The sequence below is a fragment of the Echeneis naucrates genome, chromosome 10 (assembly GCF_900963305.1).
Source record: "Echeneis naucrates chromosome 10, fEcheNa1.1, whole genome shotgun sequence".
In the NCBI taxonomy this organism is placed as follows: Eukaryota; Metazoa; Chordata; class Actinopteri; order Carangiformes; family Echeneidae; genus Echeneis; species Echeneis naucrates.
This window is the reverse complement of record NC_042520.1, coordinates 6,032,271-6,049,342: the sequence shown is the minus strand read 5'-3', so window position 1 is coordinate 6,049,342 and position 17,072 is coordinate 6,032,271. Positions and strand designations below refer to the sequence as shown.

The following is a 17,072-nucleotide window of genomic DNA, read 5'->3' as shown; positions in this document are numbered from 1 at the left end:
CCTAACCTAGTTTAGCAGCTATGATGGTTACATCACATTCAAACTACTGGTAAATGTCACAGACAGCCAGTGGGTGAGTTGTTCAAATCTAAAAAGAAGGTCAGGGAAATTTGTTTTAAACAGTGTCAGTAGGCTGACTCATAACCTTGGTTGTATACTCTGCAGCTGACGGTGGCATCTGCATTTAACACAGACGCATGGCACACTTTCATAGTTTGCTATCAGATTCAGAGAATGTATGAGGAGGTGATTCATTGAATTTTGTCCCACATTGCAGAGATTATCAGACACTTGCTATTTTAAGAAGTACTTGAGCTGCTTAATGTCTTGTCATAACAAACTCCACACATTTTGCCAATTCAGTCCCCCAACTGATTCATTTGCGAAATGACAAACATTTCTAAGATGCTGTATTGGTTATCACATCACACACTGGGGCTATTGCTATGAGGTCATAGTCTTAAAGCATTAAGACTTTTGTTGGGTGTCTATAAGTCCAGTTTTGGTTGTCACACCAAATTGAAATCGACAGCTTGCAGCCAACAATGTGAGGAACTACAGACACGTTCATCTTGTTGACAAGGCCGGTGGCAACTTCAACTCCAGCCTCCTTTCACATGCAACACCAAATGTTCCCCAGGAGAGAGAGAGGGAGAGGAGTCATGAAATATATTCAGTGATTCTAAATCAGGACGAGGAGAAGAGAGAAATGGTGCATGGTGATGATAGCTGGATTGTTGTAGCAACATGGGGAGAAATAAAAAGAAGGGAGAAAGAGAGATGGAAGGGGCCATCTTAAAAGGCAGGACAAGTAATGATCAATGGAATATTTTAAAGATATTTCAATAGAATATTTTCTGCTCCTAAAGATGATAAAGTGAGTGGAGGAAGGGGATGACAGGTTAGATAAAAAAAGATTTACCTTCCTCCTGCAAAAATTTGAGCAAATTGCTCTTTCATATTTGCAAACTCAGCAGTGATATTCGCATGTATATTGTGTGTGTGTGTGTGTGTGTGTGTGTGTGTGTGTGTGGGGGGGGGGGGGGGGGGGTTCTTATCACTACACTACTACTACGTTTTTGTTTTTTTTGTTTTTTTTACAATCATCCTTGTCAGCTTCTCCTCGCTTCTCTCTTCTGTCTTCACTTTCCTTCCACCTACGCCATCCTCCTCTCTTTTCTCCCACCTCCCCTGCTCTTCCATCTACCCTTCTTGCTTTCTGTCTTCCATCTCTCCCAATTTCTCTCTCAATCTCATTCGCACTCCATCAACCCCCACAACCCCCCCCCCCAAACAAATCCCCACTCCCACATCTCTTTCACTCTCTTTTTCCATCTCTGGCTTTCACAGCATACATCTCCACCCTCCCCGCCTCCCACCCCTTCTCCTCACTCTGAAGTTACTGCAGCGTGTCTAATGGTTCAGCTGCTTCTCAGCAGATCCACCACACGGAGGCCAGGCAAGCAGCAGCTCTGACTAACGCCTCCCAACCGCTGGCCTTATCAAGACTGACAGCCAGCGAGGCCTAGAGCTATCTCAAACACACACACACACACACACGTGGACAAATAATTACAAAGATACATACCTACACATGCACAAAGATACTAGCTTGTGTGCAGAAAAAAGACACACAAGCATGCACAACAGCTGTACTGACATCCTGTTGGTACGGGTCTAAACACTGAAACATGCAATGCAAAGTAATGCAGCTGCAGCTAAGAATTTACACACACACACACACACAAACAACTCATAGTGCCACTAGACACACATAGCCCCATTGACACAAGCTGCAAACGTGCAGATACGAGAGGGTTAGCACACACATACTGACAGCCACGTGGATATATGGATAGTGACAGTGAGCTAAAGACCAATGTGAACACTGCAGCAGTAGCACTAGCAATCTAATCTCCGATGCGAAGTGAAAGATACCGCAGGCATGAGGAATCTAACCCACATGTAGAAGAAGAAGGAGGGGAGGTTGGACCAGACGAGCAAAAGGAGGTAGAGTTGGTGGGAACAGCGGCCGAGATTAAAGGAAGAGCAGGTGGGTGGGAAAGACGAGTGGAGGGGGAAAGGAAGGATCTGAGATAGCAGGAAAAGGGCCAGCAAAAGAAAGAAGGAGAAGAATACAAAAAGAGGGCAGCGCAAATAAAGAAGAATCATTAATATCACAAAAAGTTTGATGCAGAGATTTTCCAAACAGCTCTGAATCCTTGATAAAATGTAACAGGACAGAGCCTGAGGGTTAGAGATACTGGCTTCTTTCCTTTTCTACTGTATGCCCACTTTGAAAGCCTTTTCTTCTTTTGGCTTTTTTATGTCAATTTCAATATATTTTTTTACAACTCCCCCATTAAATATTTAGATTTTTTTCCCTTCAGCTATTTTCATAACATAACTATTACATTGTACATATCTATCTTCTAGTTGTTTTATGTTCTTTGCATGCTAAATAAAAAGGTGAAGAAGAGTTGAGGCAAAGTTTTAATTTTAAGAGGCCGATACTGTGTCCTCTTTCAACAGAAATACAGAGAACAGAGAAATATCAATGATAACCCAACAATTCTCATTTACACTGTGTGATGGGTTTATATTGTATTTTATTATCAAATCATCTGTAGCTTATTTGTTGATCTTTGAGTAAAACACTCCCACATTCTCCAAAGTGAGAATTCTTTTACTATTAAACACAAAGAAAGTCTGGGACACACTTCAGAAACTAGAATATTGATGTCTGTATTTGTTTTCTTGAAAAATAAATAAATATTGGTTGATGGGCAAAATTGTAAAAAACTGGTTGTTCAAAAGGTGGTTGTCTCTTAGGTAATTGTATCTTAGACTCATGATGAAGTGGTGAGGGCATCTCAGATGGACTTTATGCATTTTGACCGAGATATTTGTCAATAAGATGAAACTGGACTGTGATATTATCAGGGTCACCTTTTTTTAAGGAACTTTTTTATCTTCAATTTTTGATAAAGAAATTATTTGAGATGACAAGTGAAGTCCATTTGAATTAAAGACCCACAGAATTGCACCACATCAACCACTCTGAGCAAAATTCATCTTTAAAGCGACAGATATCTATTTCTGCACATTAATAAAAAAAATACCCCTCCTGTCACACACACTGTATACACATTCATATGTTCATTCAATCACACACAAGCAAGGCTTCATAATTTAAGTACCCCCACACACACACACACACACACCAACCTGGCTTGGCACAGAGTTATTTCCTCTATCTGCAGCACTGCCGCTAGTATCACAGAAACTCGCACACTTGAGCACAGACACACACACACAAATTCACACACAAATTACACACAGGAAGCACTCAATATGGGGCCAAAAATACATCACAAACCTTGCATCACCTTCCTCTCTGTGTCCACTGTTCCACTTTGTTCCAAAGCTGTGGTGGGGGGTGTGGGGACGTGGGGCATGCAGCAGATAATGGGCCAATTGTAAACCATTACAGCTTGTGGCAGCCAATCAGCTCTGCTAGGCACTGGACAGTGGCCAATGGCAATATGTTCACTGCGGCTGGGGGGAGGGTGCTCTCACTCACACAGGAAAAGAAAAGTGGCCATGATTTGAAACGAGTGGTAAAGGGGATTTTAATGGACTGTAGTCTATATTTTCAATATCTACAAAGACCAGACATTTAAATTGAAGTGCATGTAAAAGGAAAGACATCAGTTATAGAGTTAGTTCATGTTGTAATTTGCTGAATAACATTTTTTGATGATAAAATATTTGTATCTAATATTTATTATTCCTATCACAGGTGTTACAGGTTTTTATTACAGGTGACTGTCCTGAACTGTTTCCCAGACTCGGTTCCTACTTCATGAAAATAGTTATATATTAATCCTTACAACTTTGAGTTCTTCCATCTTGTCCTTTCTCATTTGCACAATTTAATGACTCAGTTCACTGTTACACAGGTGTGTCTCTTCACTCACATTGTTGCTTTTATTGTGCAAGATTTACAGTAATTTGTATTTTGTGTTGTATTACCGTGCATATATATACATGACAATAATAACAAGCAATTATAATAATAAAAAAACAACCATAGGCCTTAATATAAAAATAGAAGGGTAAAGAGATTTTAATGTGCAAGTAGCTCATCGTGTTCAAACACCGTCAGCAGCGGTGACTCATGTAAACAACAACATGATTTATTCCCCCATAAACTGATCAAATGTTTTCATGTCTAAACCTCTCCTAGGTGGGAGCAGCTCCTGATTAATCTTACTGAACTCCCCCACCTCCACCTGCCTGCGCACCGGCAGTACTGACACCGTCCCGGCAGGGGGCGGTAATGAGGCAGCTCCTGAGCTGAGGGGGGAAAAAAACACAAACAACCACAAGAAGAGCCACAAAACCAAGATGGCGGTGCAGGAGACAGCATCCCAACTGTCCATGGCTCTCAAAGTCCAGGAATATCCAACCCTGAAGGTAATCACACACGGAAACCGGCGCATACGGACAGTTCATCGACCCCCCCGTGATGCTGAAATTCTCGGTGTTGTGTTTTTTTGTGTTATTGTTGTTTTTGGAAAGCGGGAATATAGCGGCTCATCAGAAAGCGAGGGCAGGCAGAGGAGGCTAACGCTAGCTGGACTAGCATAGCCCAGGTAACAGCGTCCAGCTGCTCACCTGAGTTTGGAGGAAAACAATAATGAAGAAATAAGTAGACGGCAGTAAGGCACTTTGTAAGTGTCACATTAGCTGGCTGGTTATCCGGCTTCTTCGCTTCCTCAGCGGGTGTTTATTGTTGGCCTTTAGGCCTCGGAAATGTTAGCTCAAGTTTTAAGCCTGTTGTTTTTGACAAGATGGTCACTTCCGGCGGTGTCAGTTACTGAGCTACACGTTTAACAGATGCACCGATGGTTTGGTTATTTATTTATTTATTTATTTATTTTCAAAAGAAACCAATTCAGTAGGAGACTGAAGCAGTGATCCAGTGAAGATCCTGACAGGACTTGAACCAACATGGGCGCCCGTCCCTTTAACACGCCGTCAGAGAAACACCATGCAGACGTGAGTGGCCTGCTAGCTGTGCTAAAACCTGTGTTATCATCATTTAATCGGCCCTAAACACGATAAGCATGTCTGTTTAAAAAAAAAAAAAAAAAAAAAAACAACACACATATGTATACCGTCCAGCATGCATAGTCAGGGTCGGTGGAGATGGGAGGAGGGGGGGGGGGCAGCCGGTGACTCCCAGAGAAGCAGCCCGGAGAGTTAGCGCAGTGCCGTCAGATCGCTGTCGCCTCTTTTGCTCTTCAAAATGGCCAGCGAGAGAAATCACAACCCGCCGCACACACACGTAGCTGATCCTCCATTGCACACAACGTTACTGCGACACCAGCCCTCAAAGACGGGCTGCCACAGGTCCGGGCTGCTCCCCCTTCTCCCTCCTCAGCCGCCTCGGGGATTCAACAAAGCGTCGTCGTTATAAAAGCAAGGCTGTGAGTAAGCTGCACCTTTTTTTTTGGGTGGATGTGTGTGAGGTAACCTCATGGTGTGATTTGGTTTGGATGGCGACGTTAGGATGTCTGTGTGCAGGGGGGAGCAGGCTGTGGTCTGGGGGATGTCTGTCTTTGCTTGGATGCTGCAGTAAAGAGGATGATGGTGATGGGCACCATTTTAAGACAGGAATGATGGTTATAATTGGCACCAAATGGGAGTGTACAGCTGTGGGGGGGTGGGGGGGGTGTTGGAGCTATATTCTGCTGAATTATAATGTTGCCTGACTGACACCGAGGAAGCTGCTAAACTGCGATGCCAACAGAATAGACTATGTGCTGGATATTATGTCCTTGAGGATGTTTTGGGATATTTATATGCGTGAGATCAGTATTTGTTTTACCATAAGCATCTTTAAGGGAAGCTGCAACTCTAATATTGATGTGTTGCCATTGTCATAGCATTTTAGCCAGAGGTTTGTTAGTTGTCTGGAGCACAGGCCTTCGACAGTCTACTGAAATTGCAATGCTCAGTATTTGAGATATTGTGTCTGGATTTCAAGGTGAGTCTAATTATCATTCAGACTCATTAAGATTAGCTGAGTTCTGTAATGGTAATTAGTACTTGGTTGGTCGGTAATTGGTAATTTATTCTGTTAGGAATGGGCTTGTTACTGTCTCGAAGGAAATCATGAAGGACAATCACTATTATAGCTGCCTGGAATGCGTCCATGACTGACTTGTGTGTACTATCAAGCAAATCAAAGTCATATGGAAAAACCCAGTATCATTTATTAGCTCTACTAGCCAGTCATGTCCAAGTATTTAAAAAAAAAAAAAAAATCATGACAAACCAAGAGAATATTAGCAGGTGAAATTACACAAGTATAATAACTGTCACATCTTTAAAGCTTGATTTAATCATCACAATCTATCAGTTTAGGAAGTTTTTAATTTCATGACCCCATAGTTTATTTGTTGATATTTGGTCATCTCGTCCATATTTGTTGGTCAAACAGTCACCAAGTGAATGTGTTAAATGTGTGAAATCCCAATCTTTTTCTTGCCATTAGGAATAATAAACGTAGATGGGACCGATATAACGGCTGTGGTTTATTTTTTTGCATCTTTTTAAACTCGTACGGTGGTCACACACATTTTCGAGCAGAGTAAGCCCCCTGTTTTTGCCAACAGGACCATAATGAATGCTCAATAGTACATGCAGAATTAAGTGTCCTATTCTGGACTTTGTTTTACAAAATCAGAGCTGGAGTCCCCAAATTCCAGCCAGGCAACCGCATTGTTTATTCTGTCATACTGGGCGGTACACTGGCATGATTTTCCTCTCCATTCATAATGATTTTGGAAATTAACTGTAGTCTAACTTAAAAGAGAACAAATCTCAATGGATCAAAGCTCTCTACTTGTTTCGCAGTTACATGAGGCTCTTTCACAGGTCTCGGCGAAGCCATCACTGTGCTGTTTAGTTTGATTTGAGATATTATTCTCTTCATCTTGTTAAATATATTTTAAGAAGAGCTCTATTAATAGGATTTAGATTTCCTTTTTTTTTTTTTTTTTATTTGGCTTTTATTCTCTTTTATCTACAACAGTCGGTAAAAATATGCAAACTACAGCTACAAGCCAGAGAAAGACCCATTAATACTTTTATGTTTGCTTAGCCTTCTTCTGTATCTGATTATTATTCTGAAAAAAAGACACAGACTGATTATTTTTAGGTATTACCAAATTTACTTTAATATTTTATTTCTTTATATAATGCAGTTAAGACTGTACACAATAAAAGGGCTATACTAACAAGTCCCTTATGAGGCAACAATGAAGTCATCAATAAATCAAACACCTCACTAATAAGAACTTCTCATAGCAAGTCTGAGGAAACTCTTAATCTGGACATTGTTACAATTAAGGGAATCATGTTGATTTAAAGGGCACAGCAGCATTGTGTTTAGCACTGCTGCCCCACAATAAGATTATTTGCTTGTTTGTGGGTTGATTTAAAGAAAGATAAATATGAAGGTGGAGCAAATCATAGACATACCACCTATGTGCAGTCATACTGAGCCAAAAAAAAAACATGCACATTGAGCATCTGCCTCATGTTTCATTTTGTTTCTATCGAGGAGTTCTTGGACTCGGTTGTGGGAATGCCACGACTTGAGACTTTTAGTAACGACAGGGCATAATATAGCCAACTGCCTGTAATGTTAAGCTCCTTCCACTGTTAGTGATAATTCTTTAACATCAGTGGAAAACCTTCTTTATTTATGTGTGTGTCCTCAATATTGATTATCGTGTTTAAAGTCCATTTGACCCCAGTCATCTAAACAAATTATTTTGTCACAATGCAGACCTGAATCAGTCTGAGGTCATTTTCATATGGGTGTGTTGAACTGTTACACGGCTTATTGACCTTGTACTGAGCTGCATGTTTGCTCAGTTGCAACTGCCAAACTTGAATGCCTCATTCACCATGGTAAACACTTTCAACGGCACTGTATTCACAGGTCCCCTACGAGACTCTGAACAAACGTTTCAGAGCAGCTCAGAAGAACATCGACCGGGAGACGAGTCACGTGACGATGGTGGTGGCAGAGCTGGAGAAGACCCTCAGTAGCTTTCCGGTGGTTGACTCTGTGGTGTCACTGCTGGATGGAGTGGTAGAGAAACTCAGTGCCCTGAAGAGGAAGGTGAGGGATACAAACATACCTACATAGACATGTATGTTTTAGCAAATGTGGCTTTTGGCATTCTCTGTCTGATCTTAGCAGAATAAATGTCTGCTCTCTGAACAAAAAGTGGTGACATCGGAGACAGTGAAAGTCAGCTTTACGTTGGAAGTGCAGCTAAGTACATTTTGAGAAATGTTTATCACTCCATACCAGCTGCCCATTTATCAGGAGCAATATTTGTTGTTTGTAGATCGGTTATCGGTCTTTATTACAAATAAAAGTATGATCAAATGACCCTTTAAAAACAATATCAGTCTACCCTAATCACATAAATCATGTCTTTTTTGAACAATTTTTTTTGTAATCACTTTAGGGGTACTTTTTTGTATTATAGTTTTGGTAGGTGGACATAAAACAAACAGGAGAAAATAGGCCTGTAATTAGTCTACATCCATGTATTTACTGTGCATCAAGCACAGGAACCTCTATTTGCAACCAATTGAGAAGACTTGCAGTCAGGAAAAGCAAGAGATTGTGAATTTTGGAAAGCCCTTAACTTATAAAATAATGATCAGCTATAATAAAATGCAAACACTCGATTTTGCCCCTGTATGTGTACACACTGCTGTGGCAGTAACTGCTCTACAAACAAGATCACCCGCTGGCTGGAACAAACTGTTGAAAGCCACATTGCTCAGCGCTGTTGATAAAAGCACTTTGCTTTGGCCTTGGCATTCTTTATAATAGGATGACTGTGGCCTTGGTGGCTTGTTTTTGTCAGCAGTGGAATGCTGCCTAGTTGGTTTTTGCAACAAGTCTTTTATGAGAGAATAAAAGTGATCAAAACACACTTCTGTGGACCTTTTTTCCTCTGTGTGAAATGTTGTCCAGCCAATACCTGTCACAATACTGCAGTTTAGTTCACTCCCAGAAAAGCAAAATAAACCACACAGGTCATGCTGTTGTGTAGTGTGTTTTTTCTGAAATAAATCTAATCTTAAGTGTCAGTTTACATGGACCATTGCACCCAGAAATGCAGTTATTCACTGAATGATATAACAATTCAAAATATATTTGTGGTATGAATGGAACTTGTAGCATTGGTAGCTTATTTTTGCATGTATGCAACCCTCACTCATTGTGTTTGCTGACACCTCATCTGTCTCAACCATATAACAGTTCGTCCTGAAAACAGGAAGTAGTTGTTGGTCTTGTGGTCTTGTTTCAATTGAAAGACGGCCAGATTAGGTTATGCTCTCAGTTTATGGCCATGAGATGACCTCTTTCAGTAAAGGAAACAATGCCAAGTCTTTTAAAACAATGCAGTTAAAACAAGTATTGATTAAGGATGCAAATGATTGGTTAATTCATTATCTGGTTCACCTTGGCTATTGATTAACAAATAATTGATAAGCAGTGATTTTCGTGAGCCGCTCTCACCCAGACGTCAGCTGAGATTGGCTCCAGCACTCCCCAGGACCCTGACAGATAAAATGGTTGAAAATAAAATACAACTTTCACTTTCACTGTGGTGATTGTAGGTTGTGAAGCTGTTGCACTTGATCCTTGCAGCTGCTGAATGTGAGTTATTTTGTTGCTAACTTGACGGACTTGTGGAGCTGTTGTTGTTAAACGTATTTGTATATTCAGTTATGTATTGTATTATATTATATATTCAGTTTGCTGTTATTTATTAGTTTGAAATGGTCCCACACTGCACTTTATTTTGAGCACTTCATATTTGTGAGGTCTTTCTTGTGCATTGCATTCAGGTATGTCAGGCTTGCGGAATGGTCGATTCAGTGACAATTGAATTTAATCAAGTTAATTCCTACCAACAATTAATTGATAAACAATTAAGTGTTAACATCCCCAGTATTGATGTTGAATCTGCTCCAATTTGAACTTGTACTCCTTATGTTGTACCTATTTTGTGTATGTGTGTGTGTCCTGCAGGCTGCTGAGTCTATCCAAGCAGAAGACGAGAGTGCCAAGCTGTGTAAGCGGCGTATCGAGCACTTGAAGGAGCACAGCAGTGACCAGCCAGCTTCTGTCAACTTGTGGAAGAAGAAACGCATGGACCGCATGATGGTGGAGCATCTGCTGCGCTGCGGCTACTACAACACAGCTGTCAAACTGGCCAGGCAGAGTGGTATAGAGGTAGTTTCCTGCTTACTATTTTTAGATATTACCGATTATTTTATTTTTTTTCTTTCTTCTAGATCAAGTAAAAGATAATACTTTAATGTTTTATTTCTTTATATAATGCAGTTTAGACTACACAATAAAAGGGCTATACTAACAAGTCCCTTATGAGGCAACAATGAAGTCATCAATAAATCAGACACCTCACTAATAAGAACTTCTCATAGCAAGTTTTAGGAAACTCTTAATCTGGACATTGTTACAATTAAGGGAATCATGTTGATTATCATTATCACTAATAATCTGTTCCACTTCAAGTGTGTGCTGTGTCATTAAGAAGTCACACACCTCACTGAGTTTATCAGTTGTTGACATGCTTTCAGTTTTCATTTACTCTTCTGTTCAGTGCTGCGTTTAAGTTTAGTTGTCTTTCCTTGTTTTTTTTTTTTTTTTTTTTTTTTTTGCTATAAACACATCTTCTGCATTTTTAGGATCTGGTGAATATTGAGATGTTCCTCACAGCTAAGGAGGTGGAAGAGTCTCTGGAGAGGCAGGAGACAGCCACCTGCCTAGCGTGGTGCCACGACAATAAGTCTCGCCTCCGTAAAATGAAGGTAGCTCTTTAAGTTAAAGCCCACAGATGCTAAAAAAGTAATGGCCATGCCAAAGAGAACAGTGCACCATAAATATATGGAAGAATGTTTTGGTTTCATATGTTAAATGTTTCTGTTCTCTCAAAATGACAATCAACAGTGTATCTATATCTATACCGAGGGAGAAGTGTGAAGATTTTATTACTCTTCTTGGGTGTGTTGCCCTTCTGACAGTGGCAACAAGTGTTAATCCTGGGATTATCCTATTGAAGTAGAAAGTACTAAGTAGACTTCAGACCTGCAAGAATGCATGATAAGCTTCGGAGTTAGCTGTTACTTAAAGAGTCAACATAGTAGTTTGTAAGTGGCTGAAAAAATAGGACTGTTTTAATGCCTTTTCTGTCTCTGGTGTTTTTCTGTGAGCATTTGTGACATTTCCAATTGGAAACAATCAGCCAACCATGGGCAAATTTTCAAGCTATTATTCCACTTTAAAAAAAAACTATTTGCTTCACACAGTATTGAAAGGCAACTTGAAATTCACTGGTACTGCAGCAGTTGAAAAAGAGATTAGTTTGCCACATGCCACAGTATCATGGCTCTAGGAGATGGGAACGATGGGAATTAATTTGGTTTAGACTTAATGTCATTTTTGGATTGTTTCTTTGGCAGAGTTGTCTTGAGTTTAGTCTGAGAATCCAGGAATTCATTGAGCTCATCAGGCAAAACAAGCGCATGGACGCAGTCAGGTACTGGCCATACAAGCACACCCCACACACACACACACACACACACACACACACACACACACACACACACTATTGGTGTCACTACAATCCTGGATGTTACACAATAACAGTTTCCCCAAGAATCCTTATATCAATCATACCCATTTTTGGTCTTTAATTATTATGAAGCCAGTAAAACGGTGCAGTAGGGTTAGGAGTCACCCAGTGACAATATGTAAGTATGTCTCTTCATATTCCAGACATGCAAGGAAACATTTCAGCCAAGCAGAGGGTGGACAGTTGGATGAGGTTCGTCAGGTGATGGGGATGCTGGCCTTCCCATCAGATACACACATCTCCCCCTACAAGGTAACAACTATTGTCTTCATTGTGAATATGTACATGTATAACATGTTTATTTGTTCAGACTCATGCCTTTGCTACCACTGTGACTCACACATGGAAATGCTAAGGTCACCGACAGACCTGAGACAAATTGGTGGAGGTGCATTTAATGCATTTTTGTGTATTTATGATGAACAACACGATTGTGCACACTGTGGGTAAGTCATAAACATAATACAGGACAGTAAAAAGAAAACAGCACTGAAACTATTTTTGGTTAAACTTTGTAGAAATGAAATGGAGAATGTGCAATAGGAACACAGCATCCACTAGAGGGCCTCTTTAGTCTAGTTTAACATCTCAGTTCCCATTTGTAGTCCCTGGAGGAGCAGTCTTGTTTTTTATTTTCAACACCATTTTGGCATCAGTCCTCCAATACTTCATCTTAAAAACCATTTCGCTTTATCAACAAACAAGGGTGTATAAACTATTTTGACAACATTTTGGCTGACTTCCTGCTGCCAGTGTGACATCTGGCTTCTTCCAGGGAATTTGTAGTTTGGCACAGTTATACCTAAAATGATTGTCACTGTAAATTCAAACTGACTGACAGTGATCAGTTCATCTTTGGACACAAATATTAGAAATTGTTTTCACTTTTTTTTTTTTAACATGTCATGTCATAACATTAATGAATTAAATTTAAATTTAATATTAACATTACCTCCATAGCTAAAAGCTGAATGGAATTTGTTTGTTGTGGATCAGTCACATACAATACAATCAGATCAGACAATTATTGAGTAGGTTTTGACAGATGACGATCATAATTGTGGAGTAGATTATATTCCACATTGATGTCTTACTTGAAGAAAACCTTTTCTTTGTCAAAAGGAAGTAGATCCACTAAGGACTTAAGAGTGTTTTTGGGCTCTGGGCTGTCTGTTTTTCAAGTTGTACCAGTCACACTTTCTCAGGACATTAATCATCATAAAAACCTGTTCTCTAATTCTTCTCCAGTATACTTGGGCTATTACTCAGACGTTCCCATCATAATGGTCTCAATTTATTGCCAGTTTGTACAAGTCTCTGCAATCTTTTTGTGGATTTTAATCTCCAGGCCAATGTGGAAACAAACCATTCATGGTTCTCATACTCAGGTCTTTGACAAAATCCAGTCTTGAGATTCTGGCTGTTGGCTTATTTTGTCTGCATGGTGCTTCTAGTGTACATATTTTGTGTGGTATTTTCTTGCTCCCTAATCAATTTGAAAATAAAATGTTTCATTTTTCCTCTGACAAGAAGGAGGATACCATGACACCGTCATTCATGGCAGACATTGAGATGAAAACATTAAAGCATTAATACTACATTGTGCTGATGCATCTTTACTGAAAGAGCCTAGAGTCAAGAGCAAGTTTTTTTACAAATCCAACTATATTTCTGTTAAGATATCTCTTGTGCTTCCTAGTTAACTATAAACCGAAGAAGCCAGCATATTACTGCCGCAGTGTGTGCTGGTAGATGGCGCAACACATCTGTGTATCTTGTTTGTACTTTTCCATCAGGATCTTTTGGATCCAGCCCGCTGGAAGATGTTGATCCAGCAGTTCCGATATGACAACTACAGACTGCACCAGCTTGGGAACAACTCTGTCTTCACTATCACCCTACAAGCTGGTCTGTCTGCCATCAAGACACCGTATCCTCCTATACTCGATTTCAATTAATCAATTAATTAGTCAATTAATTTTCATGCCATGTAGATCTAGTCAGGGGTCTCTCCCCTTCAACCAGAATTGGCCACGTTTTGTTGAACAGGTTTTGTGATCAGGAATAGAAATGAATCAAATAACCCAGTCGTTTAGATGTTGAGAGAGAATTGGTGGGTGCGTCGGTGATCAGGAGCAGATTCACAGATCGCGGGGTGATACTTCACTTTTATGTGGTAAGCCATGTCCTGCAATTCATTAAAACACTGATGCACACAGGTTTATCAGTGAAGTGCTTGAAACCACCATGAACACCAGAGTTTTTGCAGGCAATGAGAAGAAAGGTCACAGCTGCCTTTTGATGGGATCTGGTGCAGATTTAGTGATTTTTATTTTGGTTGGTTTGGTTTTTATTAAGGTTTGTCCAATTAGTCTTTACTGTCTAATCAAAGTGTCTGCTGTGAGAACCACAATAACCTACAGAGACAAATATGCTCATTAAAAGACAGACATTTTGGTCTTAACCTCAGTGCCCACTCCAGTCAGTGCTACAAGGAGGATGGTACCTCTAAGAACCCAGACTGCCCAGTGTGCAGTAAATCTCTAAACAAGTTGGCCCAGCCACTCCCCATGGCCCACTGTGCCAACTCCAGACTAGTCTGTAAGATCTCTGGGGAGGTCATGAATGAAAACAACCCTCCAATGATGCTTCCTAATGGATATGTCTACGGCTACAATGTGAGTTGAAATACACTGGAGAAAATCATTAAAAGCTATTAAGATGTTTTTCTGTGTAATTTATTGCCCTCTCATTATCTGTTCCAGTCCCTTCTGTCCATCCGCCAAGATGACAAAGTGGTGTGTCCCAGAACCAAAGAAGTCTTCAACTTCTCTCAGGCTGAGAAGGTCTACATCATGTGATCACTCAGATAACTGTCTGAGCATTAACATGATTGAATACGGCCTGTCATCTCTCCTGTGACCTGGCCTACTCAGAGAGCCACCTGTGGAGCTGTGATCCAGTGCCCTTCCCCCGACAGACGCACCCAAAAGACACTAAAAAATACCCCTTCCCGTACATGATTGACTCCCACTTCCTCCCATTTTATCACACAGACACTGGGCTCTTCTCCTTCCAGACTCTATTTTAGATGTGGCTAGAAGTTGTTTCATCTGATCCATTCAAGCACATGGACTATCAACATTGTCATTATCTTACGAGCGTTCACTCTGAAGAAGATTAGAGACTAGAGAAAAGGACAGAGGAGGTGAAAAACTGCTAGGTAGATGTTTGATTTTACTACAACAAATAAAAACTTGTTGAGGTTACTTTGCCTATTTCTTTCTACTAGTCGTGTTCTTTGTTACTTAAACAATATGTGGCAGGGCTGTGTTAACTCACCTCACTAACCAGATTAACATTAGACGTGGGCCTTAAAAAAAAAACAAAAAAAAAACAAAACTCACCAAACAAGCGAACAAAAAAACATGGCCAAACATGGCTACTTGGACTCATAGTAGCATCTTGTGTGATGCCTTCTGTTGTCTTCTTGCAATGTGCAGTTTTTGTTTTTGTTTTATTTTTTTCTTTTTGGTGGGTTGTTGAGGGATATGTGTCAAATTCCTCCTTAAAACTAGCATTTTTGCATCTCAGTCCTCCTTGGCTGTGAAACTGGAGTCTGATTGTGCTGTACTCAGCTCCTTCTCAAATGTAAATATTAGATAGGACTTCATAATCCAGAATTTCAAAGTTTTTGAGACAAGTACCAACAGCAAAAGTCAAACTTCTATGAAGATTGTTGTGTCAACTAAACAAGTCTTTTTTTTTTTGTTTTGTTTTGGGGTTTTTTTTTTTTTTTGTTTTTTTTTTTTTTTGGCTGTTGGCCAGATTAAGTCCACACAATCTTCAAGTTAACTGGTTGTATAATTTCTGATGCGGTTAGTTTCAAAAACTTGGTAACATTAATTATGATGTATTTACTACCAAAATGAAGTTTACGCAATAGTTACAGAAAACAACCATCTTTGATGTGTTTTATTTTTTAATGAATAAATGGTCTTCCGTTTGTGTTTTCAACTCATAGCACCCCATCTTTTTCCTGAGATAAAAGAATGAGTGCCATTCATTGACATTAGGACATTAAATCCTGGTTTACTTTAGATAATTCAGCCTTATCCAAAGTTTTTATTTTGAAACTGTTTTCCAACAATGAGCAAGATAATAAAGTGGAAGAATGAGCAGATACATGTTTCTCTTTGCACTTTCCAAATGATAGAGCTGCGTATGGCATCAACTTCCCATCGGGATTAAACCAAATTCAGCATTACACTGTTTCATGCACAATCTTTGAGAAAGAGACAAGCTGGAAACCTAAACTAGTTGTTGATTGAAGAATCCTATCTCTCTTTTTTTTTTTTTTTTTTTTTTTTCCCCAAACATCATCAGTCATCTAAAATTCTGACTCATTTTCAACCTTATTTTCTGCAAGAGATGGATAGATTTGGAATAGGAACAGATTGAGAGCTACGCAAAACTGCAATGCAGACTAATAGGATGGGATAGTTCATTTCACTGTCAACTCGTGCACAAAAATGTCGTCAAATGTGAAAATGTTAGCCAACACACATACAAAGAAATCCAGAAGTGAACTTTTATCCTCAACGTACAGTTTTACTATAATTTGTGACCCATAATTTCTTCCTTATGTTATTAATAAACCAAACGTTGCCTCTTTTGGGTCCAGTAATGATTTAGAACTGTATGCTTTGTTGGTAGACTAGACAGAGATTGTTTCATGAGCAATATGCCTCATAAAGATTTCCATCAACTTTGGTATCAGTGCTTCTTTTTTGTGATGTATACTCTGTGGGCTCCTAAATCACCATTAGCACAAGGCCTGGTAGGTGTGACCAAATTAACTATTCACTGCTGTTTTGTTGATGTGGAAATCTGACCAAGTGTTGTCTTTCACTTGAAACTACCCAAATCTCTGGTCTGATGTGTGTTTTGGTCTTCCGGTGGAAAACATGCTTACAGATGGTAATGTACTCTTGAGGCGAACACTTACTTGTGAAGTAGATTTCATGGTAAAACACGAGTATAATTTATTTGTGTAACAAGTTAAACTTGTTAAAAGATTTGCCAGTGCAAACAAACTGATTCTCTTATATGTCTTTCTAAAACTGAAAGGGCAAGGCAAGTTTATTTATATACCACCAAGGCAATCCCATTTGCTTTACATATATACAGAGAAAAGAAAGGACATTGCTGAAACAAAAAAAAAAAAAGAAAACGTGAAAACATAATTAAAGGACATGCAGAAAATCCTAAAAATTAAAATGATTAAAAGAATATAGTTAGATA

At 39.6% G+C, this 17,072-nt stretch overlaps 1 protein-coding gene across 1 annotated transcript; it reads left to right on the top strand.

The window, feature by feature from the left end:
* The first annotated feature begins 4,249 nt into the window (after positions 1-4,249).
* maea (macrophage erythroblast attacher, E3 ubiquitin ligase) lies at positions 4,250-15,951 on the top strand. The gene is made up of 9 exons (XM_029511714.1): positions 4,250-4,479; positions 8,021-8,203; positions 10,142-10,345; positions 10,822-10,944; positions 11,596-11,672; positions 11,912-12,020; positions 13,565-13,698; positions 14,251-14,446; positions 14,534-15,951. Exons 1-9 carry the CDS (start codon positions 4,411-4,413, stop codon positions 14,627-14,629), a joined length of 1,191 nt encoding a protein of 396 aa, XP_029367574.1. The 5' UTR covers positions 4,250-4,410; the 3' UTR covers positions 14,630-15,951.
* The last annotated feature ends 1,121 nt before the right edge of the window (positions 15,952-17,072 follow it).